General features: G+C 34.5%; 4 protein-coding genes across 4 annotated transcripts; 2 read left to right on the forward strand and 2 right to left on the reverse strand.

Moving 5' to 3' along the window:
• Positions 1-681: 681 nt before the first annotated feature.
• Positions 682-4,103, forward strand: LOC142987520 (tyrosine aminotransferase-like). The gene is made up of 5 exons (XM_076136336.1): positions 682-1,003; positions 1,601-1,929; positions 2,332-2,805; positions 3,147-3,329; positions 3,826-4,103. Exons 1-5 carry the CDS (start codon positions 859-861, stop codon positions 4,012-4,014), a joined length of 1,320 nt encoding a protein of 439 aa, XP_075992451.1. The 5' UTR covers positions 682-858; the 3' UTR covers positions 4,015-4,103.
• A 1,283-nt stretch (positions 4,104-5,386) lies between these two features.
• On the forward strand, positions 5,387-6,324 carry EMC4 (ER membrane protein complex subunit 4). Its single transcript, XM_076136337.1, has 2 exons — positions 5,387-5,613; positions 5,690-6,324. The coding sequence occupies exons 1-2, from the start codon at positions 5,558-5,560 to the stop codon at positions 6,150-6,152; spliced, it is 519 nt and encodes a 172-aa protein (XP_075992452.1). The 5' UTR covers positions 5,387-5,557; the 3' UTR covers positions 6,153-6,324.
• Positions 6,228-8,395, reverse strand: LOC142987522 (uncharacterized). Its single transcript, XM_076136338.1, has 3 exons — positions 8,216-8,395; positions 6,859-6,912; positions 6,228-6,433 (listed from the first exon to the last, which is right to left on the reverse strand). The coding sequence occupies exons 1-3, from the start codon at positions 8,237-8,239 to the stop codon at positions 6,335-6,337; spliced, it is 177 nt and encodes a 58-aa protein (XP_075992453.1). The 5' UTR covers positions 8,240-8,395; the 3' UTR covers positions 6,228-6,334.
• A 638-nt stretch (positions 8,396-9,033) lies between these two features.
• On the reverse strand, positions 9,034-22,832 carry Zip71B (Zinc/iron regulated transporter-related protein 71B). Its single transcript, XM_076136339.1, has 4 exons — positions 22,172-22,832; positions 15,304-15,454; positions 12,177-12,371; positions 9,034-12,018 (listed from the first exon to the last, which is right to left on the reverse strand). Exons 1-4 carry the CDS (start codon positions 22,340-22,342, stop codon positions 11,102-11,104), a joined length of 1,434 nt encoding a protein of 477 aa, XP_075992454.1. The 5' UTR covers positions 22,343-22,832; the 3' UTR covers positions 9,034-11,101.
• Between the last annotated feature and the right edge of the window lie 430 nt (positions 22,833-23,262).

The following is a 23,262-nucleotide window of genomic DNA, read 5'->3' on the forward strand; positions in this document are numbered from 1 at the left end:
TCCAGAAATGTGTACATGCAACTTTTATGAATAACGGTAGATACTTCAAGTTTGAACGACGCAAATTGCAAAAAATCTGGTACTAGATATTTTTACAGAACTGTTTTCTTTGAGTTTGTTCGTATGTAAAAATTTCGGGAAAGCTTATTTTAGCCATGTTTGGTAACGCTGCAAATTAAAAGGTCTGGGTATTGTGAGTTTAAAGAACAAATTTATGAATTACTTGAGCTTAGAAGCTCAAATAATTAATCCATACTAATATTATAAATGCGAAAGTAATTCTGTCTGTCTGTCTGTCTGTCTGCTACTTAATCACGCCTAAACTACTGAACCAATTTGCATGAAATTTGGTATGGAGATATTTTGATACCCGAGAAAGGACATAGGCTATATATCATCACGCTACGACCAAAAGGAGCAGAGTACCAGTAATTAACGTTACAAAAACGGGGAAAAATTTCACCCATTCTCTCTTATTGGACGCAAGCGAAGTTGCGCGGGTCAGCTAGTTTAATATGAATGTGGTATAACTCTGGAATATTCGATGGATAAAATCTTTGTACTGAGCTTTCTAAATGCAATTTCCTAATTTTCCTCATTCGCAATTAAGTTGACTAAGTAAGCAAGTGCTATACGTGTTAGTAGTGGCAAATATGTGGCTGGTGGAATAAATAAGCAACCTGATTCTATTGCCGTCATCACATCTACATTTTCAAACCAGTTCCACGACTCGAGAGCCTGTGCTTGTCAAACGCCACTGTTCCGATACAAAACTGAGTTGTATCGAAATGCGAGCAATATTCTCCATTCAAGTTTAAGTGTCGCCACAGCTTTCAGTATCCCGCAAGTTTAGTGCCGATGTCGCGACGGTCACGAGGCAGCAACACATGGGAGGTGCGTGCATCGACGTTGGCTCGCAATACCCATAACTTGATACGAGACATCGTCGAGAACCTTCAGGTCGAGCCCAATCCTAACAAGCCCTTAATTGCGCTTTCCGTGGGTTAGTGATATTTTGTATTAATTCTATATGCAATCTTAAGTTTTTTTTTATTCTAAGGATATTAACTGGACTATAATAATACGTGGTTTGTTGCTGCAGTAACGTCTGTGTGTTTTGGGGTAAGTGAAAACGTCTAACAGAACAGTGCTTACTGTAAAGAAGTTTTGCAACGTAATATTAATTTGATTTTTGTTTCGAAGATTTTTTCTATGCTACAGCATATTTTAATATAAACAACAAAACCTTCAATCGATGGCAATAAAAGTGCATGTATTTATCAAATTAGGCATACAACAGCATAACTACTATGCCTGATTTTTTGTTCTGCGTAAATGGTACGAACGCTGACTTTCTTACTCGTCGATTTTTGTTTATATTTTTCCTGTTGATTGCATTGTAAGTAAGTTTCTCGGATAAACAGCTAGAGAAAACTGCTTTAAATAACTCGGCTAAGATGGTTGGAAGAAAAAAAATATATTAAACTTGTTCCAGAATTAGGTCAGGCCATATTTTAAATTCAAAGGTTAGCAGGATTTCGGTTACACAATATAAGAAAATTTTGTAAATTTTCATTATTATTATTTATGTTTATCCCAGGTGACCCAACAACTTTTGGTAATCTGAACCCTCCAGAACAAGTGATACAAGCTGTTCGAGACAGCATTGAATGGTTAAGCAGTCGGAGCTATGGTCCTGCTAAGGGACACTTGGAAGCCAGGCAAGCGGTAGCGCAGTACAGCGCACATCAGGGACCTATTGCTCCCGATGACGTCATCCTCTGCAGTGGATGCTCTCATGCCATAGAGCTCGCTATCACTGCGATTGCAGATTCAGGACAAAATGTACTCGCCCCGCGTCCAGGTTTTATGATATACAAGACGGTGTCTGAAGGACTAGGCATCAATGTCAAGTATTACAATTTACTGGTAAGTCCACTGACGATAAATGTTAATTATTTTATGTTTGGTATACTTTCACACTAAATTACTTTTCATAATATATTTCCTTAAACTAAAATCACATTATTTTGCTGGTTTGACCAACTCCACCATAATGGTATATTAATTTACTGCGTAAAATAAATTGAAGTCAGATGTTGTATGAGGAAATGTGCAAAAACTAGGGGCATAGTTGCGGCAGTAGCGGGAGCAACTCGTAATATCAGGTGATGTTAAACGAGTTTCTAGAAACATAACAAGTTTCTTGTTGAAAGAATTTGCATATTGCTCATTTACGCTTTATTTTATTTATAACTGCGTAAATCCTTGATTAAAGGTTACTTATTAGAGAGACAGTAACTATATGTACCTACCTATGTTTTCTTGCAGCCAGACCAACAATGGAAGATAGACTTAGAAGATCTAGAAAGCCAAATAGATGATGATACCGCCGCTATCATTATTACCAACCCGTCAAATCCATGCGGATCAGTTTATAGCAAGGAACACCTGTGCGAAATATTAGAAGTAGCCGCTAGGAACCGCGTGCCTATCATCGCTGATGAAATATATGAACATTTTGTGTTTTCTAATCATGAATTCACTGCACTATCGGCTCTTTCCAAAGATGTCCCGATACTCACGTGCAGTGGTCTCACCAAAAGGTTCTTGGTTCCTGGCTGGCGTATGGGATGGGTGATCATTCATGATAGACACAACATATTTGGGCATGAAGTCCGGAAAGGCATGGCGAATTTAGCGACTAGAATTCTAGGGCCAAATACATTAATACAGAGAGCTTTACCGGCGATACTGTCATGTACGCCGCAAAGCTTCTTTGACGATGTTGTGTTATTTATAGAGGTGAGTGGAAAATGTTTAAATATTTATGATACCACGTTGTATAACATGTTGTTAATGATAAACATAACGATTAACAATATCGACATACAAATGTTAATATTTGCTTGAATTGCAGTCCGTGTTTTGTCATGTGTTTCGCATTATATTGGTACTTTGGTCTAAAGCCGTTCTGATCCTTAATGAATTTTAAAATAACTGCTTTTTTTGTACATAAACCGCCACCCCTTATTTGAAATTCAAATAAGTTGATAGTTTTTTTATGGTAATCGTTTTTAATATACTCTTTTATATCTCTTTTAATACCCGGAAATGTTTTAATTTTAACCCATTATTATTTACAGAATCAGGCTAAACTGGCATTTGAGGAGTTACGATGTGCTCCTGGATTGCGCCCAATGATGCCACAGGGAGCTATGTACATGATGGTGGAAATCAAAATGTCCTTGTTTCCAAAGTTTAAAAACGAATTACAATTCGTAGAAAAGATGGTCGCGGAACAATCTGTTTTCTGCCTCCCAGGACAGGTAAACTGTAATAATTTTTTACGCTACTCTTATAATAGGTAGGTTACAGGTACAAATCAAATCAAAATAATTTTTCCGTGAATTTGACGTATTTAATGCGCGTGAGAGCAATGAAAAATAGCTAGAAAAATTAAACTAAGTAATTTAACTTAAGGGACATTCAACTAAATTAGGTTACGGAAACATCGAGAGAACAGCCACTTTAGCTAGTCCCTACCTAGGTAAGCTTTCACTTGCTTTGAGATTATGCGCAGCTCCAATATTGCAACGTCACAACTTATGTGCAAAGAGTTAAGTAATTAATAAAAACAGTGTAAAAAGGTTTATACCTAACTAGTTTATTGATATCGACAACTTATCGAATATAAGAATCGCAAACATCAATTAAAAAACTTTCTGAAAAAAGATGCTCCTTTATCTCCAACACACATGTGTGTAAATTCTAGTAACGAAATATTTTTTAAACGATACTTACAGTGTTTTCTTTCATTTCCAGTGTTTCATGTATCCTAACTACATGCGGATCGTCTTAACCGTGCCAGAAGACATCATGCGTGAAGCTTGCAAACGTATCACAATATTTTGTAAAGACCACATCGTGTCCCGGGAAAGTCTGAAAGAGATAGACAGCAACTTGGTCAACGTGTCAAGTGAAGCCGAAGTCATTTGTGCCAGTAAATGTTAATTCTATTAGTTATCTATTTGCTTTGATAGAAAATATATTACTTGTATCATTTAATGTAATAAATGGTATCAGTGCATAAGTTGCAGAAATGTCTTTATTTTTAAATACCGTACCAATATGTTACAACTAAGGTGCCTTGACTAGTGTCTGAATCACATAATTATCTGAAATCATAACATAGTATTTATTTGTAATATACCTACCTACAATCTAAACTTAAGTACCTACTAAGATAATTTTGACCCTTTTGTTATGTTTCGTCAATTTTATAAGCCATTTATCGTGATTTTAGATCTTACTTTTAGTTTCTATTGAATTTTAACGATTCGTTATCGATGGCGTTTAAGATTTAAGTCGAACCTGCCCATAACGCTTTTAATTGCATACATATGTATCTACCTACTAATACCTACTTCCTCGTCATTTTCGATAGGTACGATATCTTGACGTCTACAACTCGCATTGTATCTGCATAGCGATATTGCAATCCCCTTGGTACTACGCGCCATTCTGATATGCATTTCAAATAATATCACTCATGTGCTACGTGTTTTGTATTGCAGAAATTTTCCGCCTGATTACGTAGACACTTTGATTACATTACTTATCAAATTAAAGCACTACGACATTATAATAAATTCAGAGATGCATAATTTGTTCTCAGACCGGTATGTTACGTGTGCAATTGAATGAGTTGACCATTAATGTAGGTATCTACGCCAGTTAAGTAGTAGACCAATAATTATTTTATTTAAAGTTTAAATTAACATTTGTTTATTTTAATCAGCTTTCCAACTAAAGTATGTAGGTACCTACGCTGAATACTTTGAATACAGAAACGTGAAAATTAAAAAGCTTGAAATTGCCTCTAAGCTGAAGTCATATGTCGTTCTCTCATAGCTCAATATAATTCCGCCGTAGTTTACCGAGTTCATTTTTGCATGCTAAATTCCAGGTAGAGAGTAGAATGAATAGTTTTTAGATATTTTTAACGACTAAAGACTAGTAAAGAGTACTTTACTGTAACAAACTGTAGTCTATAACATGCTGTAATACACGATAGAGTTCTAAGTCTAATTTACAAAATTAAAAAAAATACGCAATTAGTAGGATATTATTCAAATCTAAAATGAAACAACGCAGCTAGAGCGCATTGAACAATAGTTTTAGTTAGTAGCAACACTGAGCATCGATATGTCAAATGGCTATTTTCAGTGTTCATCGTTCATTCTCCGCGTTCCAGGCACCTTAGTAATCAATATTGTCAAATATTTAACATTATGTTTTCACTATTTCCTTTTTTCACTCTACAACTCATATCTTGGCATTTCATATTAGTGCAATGTTACCTTAGCTAGATAAGAACGAGGCTTATTCTGACAGATATCACTTGCTGACTGACTGAATACGATTGCATTGGATCTATGTACTGTATTTCAGGAAACATTCTAGCGGATATTGTTAATTAATAACCTATATTCTACTGCAGACTTAATATTATTGAGTATACACAGTATCATTACAGTTTGATAAAGTTGCCAAAATGTCTCAAGTAAAATCAAACAAGAAATTCAAATGGGCTTTGGATTTTAATCAAAAGTACGTACCTAGTTTTAAAATTAAACTATGCAGTGTTCTATGTTTATTCGGTTCTTTGACTATGTTATGTTTGTAGGTCTCGCACAACGGCAACGGAGCTACCATCTCCACCAGGCTACAGCCAGTCTGCTAATGCAAATTACACAGAGTCCTCTAAAGATACTGATTCTAATCTACTTTTAATCAAGAAGCTTTGGGATGTTGCTTTGGGCCCACTGAAGCAGGTGCCAATGAATCTGTTTATCATGTATATGGCTGGTAATTCCATATCCATCTTCCCTATCATGATGGTAGGCATGTTGATTGTTCGTCCAGTGAAGGCATTGTTTGCTACTCAAAGCACATTTAAAATGGTTGAAGGAACTCAAGCAACAGGACAGAAATTTGTTTATTTTATTGGAAACATTGTTAACATCTTATTAGCACTTTATAAATGTCAAAGTATGGGGCTGTTGCCAACACATTCCAGTGACTGGTTAGCATTTGAAGAACCTCAGACCAGAGTAGAACACATTGGTGGTGGTATGTCTCTAATTTAGAGCAATTACATGTTATGTATGATGGCTATAGGAATAAGGTGTGGTGTTATGTTTGTTAGAACACAAAGAACAATGTATGTATTGCTAATTTTATTTAGAGTATCACTGTATAGAACTATCTAAATTATTTACAATAAACTTAAACCGGCTCATGGATATTTCTTAATACAAAGCTTGTTTCATCATTTGTCTCCTTTTTTTCCATCAAATTCGTCGATTTTCGTCTTGATGAAGGTTTGTGCCTTTTCAAATAATATCTTTGGATCCTCAACTTTGTCGATCTGTTATAAAACAAAATTTAACAAAATATTAGTGTATTCTATAATTATAGTTGTTGCAGATTATTTACACTCTTTAAAAATTTTGTGGGTATGAATCTAAACATTCCTGGTTCAAGAATAAATAAAAAACAAGTAAGCTAACCAGTCTTTCTAGGGTTTCTTGTCACATTGCTCCTTTGCTTTTTTACAAATTTCATCCATGATACCAGCCTGTGTTGAGAAAAAATATGTAAGAAAATAGAAATTATTTGAGAGAACAAAAGAGGTCATACACTCTTTTAGATAATTTGAACCAGGAATTGTGTAAAAGTATGGATCAATGATTTGATTGCATTATGCTTTATTTCCTGCAGACCTCCTTTGCAAAAATGAGTTACATTGAGAAATCATTTACAACTAATAATGATTAACAAAAAACCAGTCACCTTATAATTTTGGGCTATGTAGACGCCAGTGTAGACTCCAGCACCAAATATTATCTAGAAATAATATTGCCATTAACATTTATCTTCAATCAGTAACAATCATGAAGTGGTATTTCATTATGTATAGTGGTATATCATATTATCAACTAAGTTATATGTCTGTGGTTAAATTACTTTAAGGTTGTTAACCTTACAAAGTTGGAAACAGTTATTACATATTTTAGATCATCTTGATCAATAAAATTTAAAAATGCACTTTTAGATGTTTTTGATCACAATAAAATTATTGCAAGGTTCATGTGACAGCATATACATGTCATGCTGATAACTGTTCATAGGTATATCACTTGGAAGAAATACAAAGTGAACAGCAATTTCCTGTTCTAATTTTACACCTTAATAAAATTATTATCAAAGCTGAGCACTTACACCAGTTTTAAAGACAGAAAATAAAAATCCCATCTTTCTAGCTGGTCGGTTTATATTTGGGCTGGGCCTACATTTCTGAACATATGGTTTACATTTCATTTATACCAAATTTGTATATGTATTTTATTGGATGTTGAAGAGCACATTGTAATAAGTTATAATAAAATAAAATTAAAAATACAATAACATTGTAGTGCACACAAATTGTCAGAGTGACATTCTAATTTTAAACTTTATTGCTCTATCTAATTGGCAATGGTTGTGTACAAAGAGTATATAATATTTGCAAAGACAATTACATCTAAAAAGTTTTTGATGCAATGAAAACTTCACAGGCATATGAATAGGAACAGATCACAACAAAGTTATAGAGGTATACAGATAATGAAACTGTTGATATGTAATATAGAGGAATCTATTATTGGCAGAGTTAAAGCTGAGGATTAGTAGCCAGGTTAGTACTTATAAGGATAATGACATAAGGTGTCCACTTAGTGCTTATTTCCAGAAAGACATCAATGTATAGTTTCAATAAGTCTGGTGTCCAATTAAGAACATCTTTGGCTACATTTAATAACAGACAAGTTCTTATTGTGCACTTAAACAAAATTACTCACATTAAGTAAGTTTTGGTCAGACCATTGTTTATTAAGTCATACATACTTATAAAAATGGTGTAAGTGCTAAGCTGGAACAACAAAGAAAAGAGACATAATACTTTGAAAAATGTTTTTATTTTAGAGCATCTATTATTTTAATATTATATCCAGACCAAGACCATTTTAAGCCAATAGAGCAGTTACTTAGTTGCTACATAACTTAAAAGTAATGATTTCTCTGCGTCATTGTTGACAAAAGATTTATTTTTAACTTTGCCTAAAATATAAATTACAAAAAATAATGTTTTGAAATAAATGTATGAACTTACTATTGCTTTAATCATTTTTGACATCGATTGAAGTAAAACTTCTTCTTTGTATAAACTGATTTACGGTGCTTTTCGAGGTCTCGGAGATTTCAATGATTTTTCTTACACAGAAAGAAATCTTTTTGCGAAATGCAAATCGTAATTTGACAGTCGGTACAGCTGACACGGCTGACACTGACACTGTTGACAGTACTGTCATGTATTTTGTGATTACCATAAACAACGGCAAGTTACGTTTCATTTTTCGCTATAAAATTGTATTTTGTAGCGAAAAAGGTAGTTAAGGAAAAGGAAAAATTTAATAAATATTATTTTCTTTCTTCTGTATTCATGTACCTGCTGTCAGATATACTTCTCTTATTTATTACGATTCTGCCAAATTAAGCAATAAACGTTGTTAGCCTATCTGTATCTTTCGTAGTGTGAGTCAGCAAAAGCCACTATCTACCAGCCTACCGACTGGGCGTTCGTGAGACCAATTCTCATCTTAACCATACAGGTGTATGAGTGAAGATGTTTTTGTTTCCAGTTCAATTGAACAACTAACATACTATTCTAGTAAGATAAGTTTTCTCTCATACAACAGATCAAGTAATAACATTGAATTTGGCATAAGTTATAATAATAAGTATATGCCTCTATTTTTACTGTCATGTTATTTAATTATTTTTGTTCATCCCTGTGGCAGTATTTTTTTGCTGAGGGGGCTACTTAAACTAGCTACTTACTTACTTTACTTACTACTAGGTACTTTTAGGTGTTTTCTTTACAACTTATATAATTGCGTCGTAGGTAGGTATTAAAATAAAAGTAAAACAAAAAGGTAAAATATTTTATTATGCCATGAATTTTAAAATAAAAATATTTACAAAAGAAATTAACAGTTCATTACAATGAATTATTGTGTTTGATTAAAATAAATACCTACTCATACGGTACGGATTACTTAAAATACCTATCTTATAATTTATTAGGCAATATATATTGAATTAATTAATTAAATTTATAAAGTTTTAGACAAACGTATTCCAAATTCATCCTGATTATAATAAAATTAGGATTTTAGGGCTATATAAAGTTATTTTAAGGCTACAAAATCATTGACATATTTTTTTTATCAGTCAATAGCTACTGGAACTTTTATTAAAAATAGTCGCATCTAGAAGAGAAATATTTTAGCACACAATTCACTAATTAGAAAAAAAATCAGTTTGACTACTCGTAGAATAGAAAGGTAAGTGTTTCAGTAAATATTATGACCTAGGTACCTACATAACATTTCGGGACTTTAGACCCATTCATGTCTACTCGCGCTTATCTGTATAAATTATTAGCCCTAAAATACCTGTTAACATAACTATTAGCCTAAACATCAGTTCACAAGTAATAATATCAACGCAAAATATTACAAATATTGCTTAAACTAAGTTGAGGAACGTTCGAAGTATTAGTTACAATAGTATTAACTTAATAAATACTATTATTATTGGTTACTTAATTCTAGGGTTTTATTACCCATATTGATAGATGGGTACTTATTGCTGAATATTTTTGTTTTGTAACTTTAACAAAACACCACTAACATTACCCAAATAAACAGGTGACACAACTAAATTACGGTCTACGTTATATAAAAAAAAATATCGTGACGAATTGAGGACCTCCTCCTTTTTTTGAAGTCGGTTAAAAACGATGTTCTCCTGTAACCATTTGATAAAAGTCACGCGCGAACAATACATCGTTTTACATGACTCGCCTGTGACTTGCTGTGATAACACTAATAAACTTAGTTTTTTTTTTCTTCACCGTAATTTCATAAAACTCATGAAAAATTAATGATCAAGAAAATTTTACGAAGTAAGTTCGCGTTTATGCTGCTAATGACTCGCAATTGGTTACCCGTATTTTTTTATTACCTGTGTGGTACACCATGCCAGCACGGATTAGCTTGAATCATTATAGAAAACTATTTAAGTAATTATAATAATTAGGTACATTGTCAGCTAATGGTGTTTTGTCAACTCATATGTTGTTGATATGACTTAAATCGCTTATGGAATTAGTTAATGACGGCAGTTTAATTCACGTTACATTTTTTACAAATGGAAGGTACCTTTTTTTTAAACACGGCCATGACACTACTATTATTCTATTTTCTTTTAACCAGTTTTATTGCTTTAAGAAATGGAACAGATTGTCCTGGGGTAGGTACAAACTCTGTAAAAAAATTAATAGGTACTTTTTGAAGTGATAACGTTAAATATGGAGGGTACCGGTCTTTATACTTAGCCTTTTGTAAAGCTTGTGTAAGTGAATCGTTTCTAAAATGATAGTGTTATAATATTATTTATTTACAGGCAACTATAATGTAATTTTTATTTTGACTACCCTATAGTTACATTTAGCTAAGATTTTAAGATTAATGTCACTAGCTGCACGTATACCTCTCGAAATAACTGTCTGCCTATCTACTTACACACTTTGAAAACTACACATTTAATTAATCGACTATTCTAGTAAACAACCATGAGTACGTTTATCACATTACATGTACTGTAATAAATTGTTTTTAACAATTAACATTCGTGACAAAAAAATGTGACATTTACAGGCACTATCCTTACTTCCTTACTTTACACATTCATGCTCACTTAATTACTCGCATTAAAAAAAGTTTATATCTAATTTATTGTTTTAACACGCATTTTTGAAAGCTTTTCATGCAGTCTCAATTTTTATTAAACAGAAATTATGGAAACGTGGATGTCCATTTATGATTTTCAAAACATGTTTATCTGTATGTTTTTTTTCTGTTCAGTTCAACGTCTTTAGGTGAATTCCTGGTTTAATTTCAAAACTTTTACACAAGTAGATTCTTAACCTAAATTATTGTTCTGCACTTCTAAACAGATATTGAATCGAGTCTTCGTGTAGGGCTATCATTAACATAATAATACCACCAGAAAGAATACCTAAGATAGCAAGCAGTAAGTTAATACTCTTGCCATGATTATTCTCATTTATTTCTGGAACTAAATCGGCAAGAGCTATATAGAAGAATGTTCCCGCCGTGGCTGCGTAAATCCACTGGGATGCAGACTCATGGTCTTCAGCGAGCCAAATTCCACCCGCCATTCCCATGAAACTGAGCACCGACGAAAGTACATTATAGTACAAAGCGCGCCTGATGCTCATACCTGATCGTAATAGCACTGCGAAGTCTCCTAACTCGTGAGGGAGCTCATGACAAAATACAGCTAGAGCCGTTGCAAAACCAGTGACCGGATCTCCACTAAATGCCGCTCCAATTGCCAGTCCATCTGTCAAATTGTGAAGCCCGTCTCCTACTATCACCATGAGTGCTGTTGACGTCATCGGACGTTCTACTGGCGGCGGCGGTGAGCCCGGCATCATTGCGCCCAGCTCTATGGGCTCTATTTGTTTGGCAGCATCAGATTTTAAGTCTGAGCTAGGCATTGACGCGTCATGCGAATGAGAATGACCGCCATTTAACGTTTGCATGATAGCTTCGACGCTGTAGAATAGTAATATCGTTAGAAAGGTAACGCTACATTTCAATACAACTTCTGTCTCCTCTTGTGGTGCTGCAGATGGGCCGTGAGATTTGAGAGCATGAGGCAGCAGATGGAGCAGAGCATCGCCACACAGAGTGCCAACAGCAACAGCTACCAGGAAATGTAACACGTGGCTGAAAATTACAGACTTCAGCAGGGGAACTATTGCCACTCCAACCAAACCTGTAGCACTTATCACCAGGATACTCAACGTTGCGTAGATCCATGCTGAAAAGAAACAATAATAAATTGTAGTGCACCGAAAAGTACTACATATAAAAAATATAATTTTAGTATGTTGTCACTTGTAATATAAAAGGAAAGTAATTTTTAATTTTAGCTTTAAGATTTAGGCAAGATAAACCATAAGCGGAGTAGGTACTTACTCCAAAATCTGTCAAGTTTTGGTGCGGGTGCTTCTGTTTTGTAGCAAGACCGTTGATCCAGCTGGTACACGAGGGCGGGGCACATTTCTAAAAATGTCTTCGGTTTGATAGTGATGACACCCGGCTCGTTCTCCATGCCATACACTTCTAAGATTTCTCTCGGTGACAGGCATGATTTTTGCAAAATCGGTTCCGCTGAAATAATAAAAATAAAGTATTTTTTAACTGACCCTAATCGACTTTATAACACTTCTACCTATAATAGTGTAGCCTCCATACTAGGCAATAGTCCTAATAGAATTACGAGTCTAACAATAGTGAATAAAAGAGCCAAAGTTGACCTGACCATGAAAGGTTATTAGGTCAAATTGTAATCCTCTTGACTTTTGATCCATGAAGCGATTGTGGATCAGATCCAAACAAGTTTCGCTTACCTTATTAAGAGGTTAATAGGCAAGATTACCAATGAGTACTACTGAGTACCTGTGATAGGCCTATCGTATGCAAGTAATGTATACGTTTTAAATAACATATTTAAACGTGATCTTGGTAACTCGATAGATACTCGTGTTATGAAAGTACACTGGGAGAGTATCCGCTGATGATTATGTGAAAGCAATTTCCTCCACTAATACATATTCTGCTATTATGTTTATCTGCTATTATGAAATAAAAAAAATGTCTTTGATTAAACGGCACGATTTTTCTTGATGCACATGTAAGTATGACCGCTTTTTCCTATTATCATATCTATCAGTAAATAAATAAACGTTCTCCTACCCTAATTATAGTTAACTGATTTGGGGCATAGATAGCTGAAGACCGGTTGCTTTTTTCATTATTACAATATAGAAAATGCAGCACATTATTAATGGAATAGTCTTGTTGAGATTAAAAGCCAACGATGTCCAAAGGTAACCAACTAAAGGTGTATTATTTAAAAAGTGTGTATGTAACCGGCTTTATATGTGTTAATTTTAGTATAATGCATATTAGTTTGAAATAATGAAGATGCAAATAATATATTTGAAATTGAAATAAGTATAAAAAAACAAACTGCAGTCTGGTTCATGAGTGTGTGGGTGGACAATAATAAAACCACAATCATTTGACATCGAGTCTCATTCATGGATTTATGAGACAGATCCTTGGCTGGGGTCAGGCAACTGCCCAAGAGCAGTCAGTAATAGGATAATCGCGATTATAAAGGACAATTCTCAGTCCATTCGCCGCTATGAGACGCATATTTTAGCAGCCGGAGACGCACAATATGGGAGCTAAAACGTTTGACTTTTGTCAAATTGTTACAATACAATAAAAGAGTTAAAACGCGCAGTTTAGAGGTTACTGTTTTAACTACCTATAACACTTGCCTGTGATTGGAGGATTTATTCCGTCTAAAATAAGAGATCTCCCTGCAAGAGCATTTGGATAAGTATATATTTTTTACAAAATACCAAGAGCATATTATTTAACATAAGGGCATGGACTGATTGCTAATGCTGTCGCAACAAATGAGAAAGCAGTGAAACCATCAGTAGCGCTTTCTACAAAACGCAGTACATGTTAACATGTCATACCGGATTTTAAAACTGTTGTTTATGATCTTTCTTATCAGCATTAATCCAATCAGATGTAGTTAATAACGCACTAAAAGTAGATAAAAAAGGAAGTGTCTCTCGTTGAACACATTGCGCAGTTACCCTAAACGAATATTTATCATGTAGTAGCTAGACTAGCGAAAACATACAATGGGGATCAAATTATAAAACGCAATTTACTAAGATTGGTCACAGCTCAGAAAGTACCTTGCTTACCTTTGATCAGGTAAAAAATCGTGACTGTCACTAGTCCAGGAAATAAAACGAATACAACGTTCATTGCAATAACAACAGTTTTTGCCTATGTTTAAAATATTATTGCAGAGTTACAAGAAATTCGTCGTGAGCTATTTGGCAATAAATACCCCATAGAAAAAGATGTAGCAAAGCAAAAACGACTACTTTTTATGGGCATTTGAATTCGCTGGACCAACATTCATGGTATTCATGGTATACAAACGACATAGACATACAACTTCAATCTTACCTCAAACTCCTCATATCGTGTTATATTAGAGAAACACGAATGTTATCGTGTATTTTATTAGATTTTACAAAGACGGTTTATGTTCAAGGACGTGTAAAACTAGTTAAACATGTACGTTTTCTCCATGAAAATTGATTAATTGTACACACTTCCTCCTTTCCTTCTAACTAGCAGATACTAGTCATTCAAGGTCTCATTACTCATTATTGCTTGGTTACCATTTTTATGGGCACCAATTGTGGTTTTTCAATTTATTGTTTATAGAAAATAGATACGGACCTATATATTTTTATTTATAAGTATGTAATTATTTCAAACCTGTGAATGAATACCATATTATTTCTTTAATAGACATATCAACAGCAGCTATTTAGCTAAGCTATCCCACATTTTTTTTGCCGATATTATTCCAATGGCCCGGAAACTAAAAAACTTTTGTCATTATAAATTCCAAGCTCACTGCACTTGCTTTTGCGTACCTAGATAAGCGAATTTTATTATTCTTATTAACTTAGGTAATATAGTAGGTAATATCTTAAGCCCTAGATCTTTAGTTAAGACCCCTAGTAAGTATTTAATTCTACATAATTATTCGGTAATTCTAAGTCAAATTAGAAGTGTCATACTCGCGACTTACTTAAGCTGTCATTTGTCGAGGTGGTTGTTTGCACACTCACGTGTCCGTGTAACCGGCAATTTCACCTATTATATGTCAGCTGTGGCAAATGGCAACGTCCTTTTTCCTTACAAAAGACTTCATTATATTTAATCATCATCATTTAAACTTAATTTACTACGAAACGAACTCTGTATCTAGGTCTAAATTCTATAATGTTGCGTTTCTAGAGAAGCTATTTCCAACGCCAGATAACTTTGTTGAACATAACTGAAGCTTGAGAAGCTTCATAAAGTTATGCATTGGAGGATGCTGGAGGACCTACCACAAGTAAATGTGTAATGAAGATCAGACAAATAACTTTTTCTTTTATAAAACTTGAATTATTTTGTTTAAAGTATCTAGTTAGTTTTGTAAACTTACGAGGTGTAGGAGATCTTCGGTGCCTATGTTGCTGGTCGTGCAGTTGCCGGAAGGTGCCGTTTATTCGATGGATGGCCAGGTCATGTGGTGACGTGAACACTCTCCCGCCGAGGGCTCCAAGTCCTAGGCTGTCTAGAAGATGTTCGAAACCCTGCAAAAAGATAAATATTATCTCGTTAGTTTTTATCTTCGGATTATTTTTTATAGAAATGAGAACTAGGACTATGTGCATTATTTTATTGATCTGCTTCTAGACTCTTACAAGATATTGACAGCATATCGTCCGTCGCTTAGGAAATTAAAAATTCAATTGTATGTTTACATGCGGTTGGTTACAAGATTTTATACATCCATTCTTATTTATCAGCAAACCGAAATCATACAAAATTAATCAATTAGTAAACAAGGCATTTGTACTGCCCATTAATTTTCCAAACAGACAAGTCAAGTTGAAGGGCGAACGTGTACAGTTTTGATAAATATTGATAATGCAATGCCTAATCTGTATAGGTAGTTCGCTGAAATTTTGCTAATGATCCACGTATATTTCTAGTCATAAAAAGATTATAAATCGTAAAGATATGATTATTATAATATGTGACAGTCGATAGAATGCGACAAAAGTATAGATGGAAAATATAATTTGGTAAAACGTGGTTTTTAGAGCTGATTGTGTATTCCACTCACCTACTCCCATTTTTATTTGAAGTACACAACACAACTTGAGTATAAAGAGATAAACTACTGGTCACATAACACACTGCTGAATGATTAAATCAGCTTTCCCAAGGACAATAAATTACTCGATATTTGTATTACAAAAAAGTTATCTTGACATTCCCTTCTAATTTAAGATCCTCAAAAAAATGTGTCTCAGAAATATTTTCTCAGCTAAAAGAAAAACTCAGGAAATTAAGTTGGTGCCTTAATTTTGTCGTTTTATTTAAATTGTTTGCCTTAACAATAGTTGTTAGTAATTGTTTTTTAATTAAATAGTTACCGAATGATTAAGAACCTATTAATGTTTTCCTTAAAAAAGTAAAACACAAAACACAGCGATAAGGGTCTACACAATTTCAAGGTAACTTACTATAATGGATAGATATATTTTAATGACTCACGAAATCATTGTTAAATTTATAAAAAACATTATCAGTCTCCCAGCTAGGTGTATCGTATTGCTCACGAATATGGTAAGTCTAATTTTTAACATTGTGTACCTAGTGCAAGTACTACCGATGACGATGGAATGCGCATGATGACAGGCGTTTGATGGATATTTTTACATTCCTGACAATGTAAACACTAAAAAGTATTGATAACTAGGCTTTTCATTTTTGATAATCTAATTAATCAATTGGTGTAAGTAATTTTAGCCTGAAAACTTTATTACCTTTATCTAACGTCGCAGAAAAGTTGCAAGTAGTCTGACGTGTCTGTGACTCGCTATGCACGCATGGTTGCTACTGCCTATGTTCTATGTAAGTGCAACTTGTCATAGGCCTTATAGGCTCTAACTAGTGGATACGTTATTTTTTCATGACAGTCTCTTAAGACCACACGCTAGTTACATTTGACATCGGCAAGCTACCACATCCGGCTGTTTTCGGCTTATTTCCTTTTGATTATAATGTTTTTATAGATATCTATCGCTAACACTATCTGTATAATATTTTAATTGGTGACGTTGCATAATGTACTCGCTAACACACTATAACGTGGAGCCATGTTTTAGAAGAGCGTAGACCACTGTTGTTCCGTGGCGTAGAAGATAATAAAAATAGGAGAGAGTTTCAGAGTTTTTATTTATTTAAAACCGATCTTTTGATTTACAAATTTGTAATATCTTCGACATGTTTAATATTTTTTAACGATGAATCGAAAGTATAGACACCTAATTTGTTGTCAGTAACTGTCAAACGCATGGTTAGCTGTGACTGTATCGATTGTGACATAAATATAGTTATATCATTTGTCTTCTTTAGCTTCCTGACATTATAATCTAATAATTATTTGATAAGATAATATGTACAATGTCCTTATCTTTCTATTGTGAAAATTAGTTAAATAGGAAGAGAAGCGCGATTGATGTAAACATATGCAATGAATACTGTTACAATACATAACATTATAAATATTTACAAATAACTGTTTGTTTATAAAATACTTTCGGGAAGCATTTCCATTGCGATAGCGACAATTTACAAGGGAAAGATTCTCTGTCATACGTGCAGCCTACATACTTCTATCAAAAATAAAGTCACTAACATTTGATCGAAAAAACACATCGAATGCAACACCAACAAAAGTCAGAGGTGATGTATAATCGGAACATAGTTCCTCAATTACAAATTATCTTATTTTAATTAAGGACAATTTACCATTATTATTTATTATTTACGGCCGACTATCGAGAAATTTTGTATTGACATCTAATCCGCGCCTCTGAAGGACGTCTTAAAAACTATTTTGGCAGTACATTTTAAATGTCAAACTTTCGATAGTCGACAGCACCAACTGTAGAGATATGGAGCTACTGTTTTCATATTTTACTATGTTGTTTATAGTATGTACTATGTCAATCTGTTTTGAGACTATATTAATAGCGGTTATGACGAATCCCTCTAGCCTTGTTTATTAAGTGCCTTCATAACAGTGAGAGTACCCTTAGAAGGCAAAAAGAAGTTGGCTGATTTGATGTTTCCGGCAATGTGTCATTATAATTTAGCCTTGAGAACAAAGGTACTTTGAATATTGTGGCCACTAGAATTACTCAACTATAAGAGGTTTATATGTTTAATACTGATATACAAATTACCAAATACTCGATAAGTAATCGTTTGGTATCATATACATCCATACTATTCTATACTGCAAAAGTCTGTTTGTTTGGCTGCCGGCAATGCTTTCGCTGAATTGAATTTGAGGAAATTTTGCGAAAATTTATGCTACATGGGCATTAGCATAAATTTAAGGCCTGTGATCAAACTAAGGGAAACGTTTTTTAAAAATCAACATTAGGTGTTGATATTTGCGGCTGAAATAAATAGGTATACCTTATGCCTAGCCGCGCAGGTCAGACAGTAACTGTAAAATATAATAAACTCGTAGCAATAAGAAGGCTTTAAGAAAAACTTTTTTTGTGAAGAAGCATTGCCACTTATTACAAGCCGTAGCCCGGAGAAAGAAAACAAATTTTTAATGCGAACATTTTTTTTTGCACATTTAAGAAGACTACCGTCAGTCTGATTTACTTATTGCATATTGTTCGATTGATGTCATCGAGTAAATATCCAAGTAATTGACACAAGAAAGTTAGATATCTTGTGGCGATATAAGTCGATCGAGACATATTTAAGTATCGGTCTTTGAACTACTATATCTAAGATATCGACGGAAACATATTTTAATCGATGTTCATATAAAATCTCGTGTAACTAACTTACTTCTACGGTTATTGGAAGTGAAGTAAACCATATTCCTTAATAAGTTGTATAATACAACTTGACTGACCTAAATAAGGATAACTAGATCGTTTGTGTTTCTAGCATAGATATCTGAATAATCTGATTTATGAGGTTACAAGGCCTGTTATTTCTATCTAAGAACACATATATCTCTTACTTATTAAAGCAAAGTTTTCCGGCGGGAAAAAAGCACTCATAACGTAATTACTTTGTGAAAACAAAAGTGTTTAAATTTATTCAAAGTACCCGCAGATATCACTGCACTCAATTTCCTCATTACCTGCTTCGGATCTAATAATTAACAAATCGCAATTATACTACGAGTTTTAGCAATAAAATGGTATCGACCACGTGCGGAAGCTACGTAACAACTAACAAGCAATGCCTGAATACCGTCGTGTGTTTACGTCAGTATTGGTTCAGAGGCAACGGACCGGAGGACAGGAACTACGTTTGTTGACAATTCCAAGCATTGATTGCATCGAAAGAATGCTGAATGCTGTCAAACATTTGGTTACGTCATTGAAGAATTTCGTCAGTGGAAAGTAGTGAAAACTATCTATTGGATAGTAATTTTTTAAATGAAATTTTACTTTTTTCACATAATCTCCACATCTAAATTATGATTTACGTATACCTACTACGGTCTGAACTTGTTCCTGAACTTTCAAAAATATCCGGCACTAGATAATAGCAAAAATTAGATAGTTGTATGTTATAGTTATAAGTTCTATTATCTATTCTTCCTCTCCTGGGTCTAAATTATTATCTTAGAGATACAATTAATAAATATCTTAATTAAATAAAAAGAGGTGGAGTAAATGACCAGTTAGCTAATATATTATGTAATCAGAATCTTGTTCCTTGTCTTCATTTATGGAGACGTCCATGTTTTGCTGCTAGCGATCATTTTATGGCGTGATCCGGCGTTAATATTCATGTAAACTGTTTTTAACGTCACTGAATTAAGCCATAGATTACTACATACTCAATATATTTATGCACAATTAAGAAAACCATTGCCGTAAAGACAGAATTGATGTGGTGTGGATGAACACATTATCAAACAGAGATGAGTTGCAGCAAAATGCATCCTGTGCTACGAAGAAAAACATAACAGTCCGAGATAAAAGATGAATGAGAATCTCAAACTCATATTGTATATGTTACTGTAAAAGCCCGGACTGTGGTAAATCCTAAGATTTTCCGGTATATCCTAAGATTTACCAACTCTCAATGGTAAAAGTCCGAACAATCCTTTTATTTCGAACTTTTACCCCTATTCACTTGGTAAATCTTAGGATATACCTCAAGGGCAGGTAAATGTAGGTAATATAAAATAATTTTATAGTTATAAAGAAGGAGTTTTGGGCAAACCGACAAGGGTAGGTTAGGTTAGAAGGCTGAGGTGGGAGCGAGCGAAGCGAAGCTCCCACCTCAGCCTTCGTGGTTATTTTTTTTAAACCACCCAGAAGGAGGAGCCCCGCGAAGCGGGGCTCCGGCGACATCTTCAAACTCTCATTATAACTATATTACGGCATATAATTATATCCCTAGCAATATCATTATATTACGGCTCAAACACATGATAATCAACTTTTACCGTGTCGTTATGTAAATCCTAAGATTTGCCAATTAAATGGTGGTAAAAGTTCGAAATAAAAGAACGTTCGGACTTTTACCATTGAGAGTTGGTAAATCTTAGGTTTTACCGGAAAATCTTAGGATATACCACAGTTCGGGCTTTTACAGTAACATATACAATCTTGGGAATTCACGCATGTCACAGATATTAGACAAAACGTATTTTTATGAAATTTGACAATGATCCACCTCACATAGTACCTACGTTCTTCAAAACATCTGTTAGCGTTCATGCTATGTGTTTATCTTTTGAGTGGGAGAACAATACCCGCAGGCGTAATTTTTCGCAGTTTTATGTACTCGACAAATTAAGAAATAAAAGTCGAGAGTGCCATAATTATGTATGGCCTGTACGCAACTTGTATGCGCTTATGCAGTGATTGAAACTCATACAATACGATTAATTGTGACTTTCGTCGTAGTGCATTGTTCTGCCCAGCCACCTGATGGACTATTTGATTTGATCTAATAATCGTGGAACGTGTTTCATTATCCTCTCACGGTAATCGACTTTAGTGTTTGCTATTTAATGTTTATGTGAATGATAATAATGCATGCCGCTGTTGTTCAACCTTTCTTTTCTTACTCCTATGTTTGTATAATAAAATGGCGTCACTCATATTCAGTCCATCACATGTCAACATACTTACACCTGTCAAAATAATTAATGTGTAGGTCATATTTTATTTATAGTTCCGGGTATCGAACCACAAATCTATCGATGGCTCTTTACAACTGTGCCATAAGAGTCAGTCGTAAATGATTATGAGTCAGGTTATGTTATAACCGAAACCATAGACGACAATAGGATCATATTAACGATTTTATTCTGATTGAATAATATAAAAACTCAGTGTAAACAAAGTAATTAAGTAAGCACATACATTTACTTAAGGCTTCAACAAACAATAGCTTAAGTAATATTATGATTTTAATGAATTATAATGAGGTGTGTTTAATAAAGAAATAATAAACATTTCAATACTTAGTGATTCTATCCAAAATGATTATTTAAGTAAAGACAATGTCCTATATATATTCTGCGCACTTATCAAGTGATTTAATCCCCAAAGGGATATGAATCTAGGACTTCCTTTTCCGCAATTACGAGCATATTCCCAGTCGAAGAAGGCGTCCAGTTTATAAGACAAATATACGTTATAAATGACACAAAGTCGATGTGTAAAATGTATATTTAATACGACGATTAATAATACCACGAGTCACCATACATAGTAATGCATTCAAACAAACTATTCAAACAATAAGATGACTGATGTTTTGAGACAACGCTTAGCGCTGAGAACTAGATACAAAATAATAATATGCCACAAGTAGTCGGATTCATTTCCAAATTTAGTTCAAATTAGCAGCTATCAATAAAGCGGTGGATTTAACTAAATATTGATAAGAGCGATAAGGAAACCTGTAATGCCAAATACAAATAGTGAAGTTGAATTTAAGTTCGATGAACTTCCGTTTACGAAACTGGGAAAGATGTCCAGGAACATGAAAATTTACACAGCTATAAATCAGCAACATGTTTCTTCGTCGTGTGTGTTCAATGAGAAAGTCAACAAAAGCATCACAATTGTATCTAGTAAAGTAAATACAAACGTACCAATATCGAAACATATTAATTAAATAGCCATTTTTTTATTCCACCTCATAATGTTAAACCGGTGGTGGTCGTACACGCGAAGTAGCACGTTGATATTTACTGTAAACCTCGTTGAAAAAGAAAATAATGGACTTACCTCGAATGTGATGACGCCTTTATCTCCGTATTTATTGAATATCTTGTCAATGAAGTACTGTTCGGCGGGCAGGGTATTGTTCAGCTCGTTGTCGATCGTTTGGATAGTTTGGATGTCTACGGCGCTGGCGAGCGTCGCCGCCAGGACTACGACGGCGCACGGTGTCAACATGGTCGCGACTGAGTGTCCGCGCCTGCGCCCGAGAGCGGTGCGCCGGCGGCTGTCCCGCGCCTCCGCACCACACTATCAGCCGATCAGACTCAACACCGCTCCGTGCGACGTGATAATGTGACGCGTCGGGTGGCGCTCGCGCTTCCACACACACGCCGCTCTTTTGTTTATAAATTTGTTTGAAAATAGCAATAATATAATCGCGGATAAAATTAAATGCTTGACGACGCCGAGGGAACGTGTTTGTCACTTGAGGTCAGGTATGCGTCTGCGACTCTGCGCTGACTTTCACCCGTCGCTCTCTGGAGGCTCTGAGGCCGGTTGTGGACACCGTTACTGATAATAAGGTGTATTTACGTACTGACTGGTATCGAGAAAATCTTACTATTATAGTATTGAATGGCGGAGAGGTAGACTGTTATCAGAGTCTGTCCTTGCCGGGTGATCCCCGTGACGTGGAAAACTGGATACGGTTTAGTGGTTGCAGTGAATGGAGCGCTGCTCGACTACTTACTGCTGAAAAATAAACCTCAAGTACGAATTTATACATCAACTTATTTACTAATCATATCTAAAAGATATTTTAACATGTAAGCAGTAGTATCGTGGAAGTCAACAAATAAACGTAAATTGTTGTGTTAGTAGTACTCGTTCATTCATAACTTATTTTATCGTTTGTACATAAGGGTTTGGTTTTATTTCGCAGATACTGTTCATTATGTATACGAAAACACTTGCTGAGTTAATAAATACATTCATTAGATAAACTTCCTTCTTACGTCGCGCGTAGATGCGAAACGGTGTCTTTTGTTTTTGCGAAGATGAATGTCAATTTTCGGTCGCACTATGCCATTGTCACACCGGTCACGCGTCACTTACGCATCGCGATTGTTAATCATATCTAGGCAGTGTTCCTAGAT

Source organism: Anticarsia gemmatalis, chromosome 3, assembly GCF_050436995.1.
Source record: "Anticarsia gemmatalis isolate Benzon Research Colony breed Stoneville strain chromosome 3, ilAntGemm2 primary, whole genome shotgun sequence".
In the NCBI taxonomy this organism is placed as follows: Eukaryota; Metazoa; Arthropoda; class Insecta; order Lepidoptera; family Erebidae; genus Anticarsia; species Anticarsia gemmatalis.

Bases quoted from the DNA above. Each gene is read 5' to 3' on its own strand.
- EMC4 (XM_076136337.1), top strand. From the start codon at position 5,558: ATGTCTCAAGTAAAATCAAACAAGAAATTCAAATGGGCTTTGGATTTT. The intron at 5,614-5,689 runs GTACGTACCTAG...TTATGTTTGTAG, and splicing joins GCTTTGGATTTTAATCAAAA to GTCTCGCACAACGGCAACGG.
- LOC142987520 (XM_076136336.1), top strand. From the start codon at position 859: ATGTCGCGACGGTCACGAGGCAGCAACACATGGGAGGTGCGTGCATCG. The intron at 1,004-1,600 runs GTTAGTGATATT...TGTTTATCCCAG, and splicing joins CTTAATTGCGCTTTCCGTGG to GTGACCCAACAACTTTTGGT. The intron at 1,930-2,331 runs GTAAGTCCACTG...GTTTTCTTGCAG, and splicing joins TCAAGTATTACAATTTACTG to CCAGACCAACAATGGAAGAT.
- LOC142987522 (XM_076136338.1), bottom strand. From the start codon at position 8,239: ATGTCAAAAATGATTAAAGCAATA. The intron at 6,913-8,215 runs GTAAGTTCATAC...TATTATTTCTAG, and splicing joins CAAAAATGATTAAAGCAATA to ATAATATTTGGTGCTGGAGT. The intron at 6,434-6,858 runs GTGACTGGTTTT...GTTTTATAACAG, and splicing joins ACATAGCCCAAAATTATAAG to ATCGACAAAGTTGAGGATCC.
- Zip71B (XM_076136339.1), bottom strand. From the start codon at position 22,342: ATGTTGACACCGTGCGCCGTCGTAGTCCTGGCGGCGACGCTCGCCAGC. The intron at 12,372-15,303 runs GTAAGTTTACAA...TTATTATTTCAG, and splicing joins CCGAAGATCTCCTACACCTC to CGGAACCGATTTTGCAAAAA. The intron at 12,019-12,176 runs GTAAGTACCTAC...GTTTCTTTTCAG, and splicing joins AAAACTTGACAGATTTTGGA to CATGGATCTACGCAACGTTG.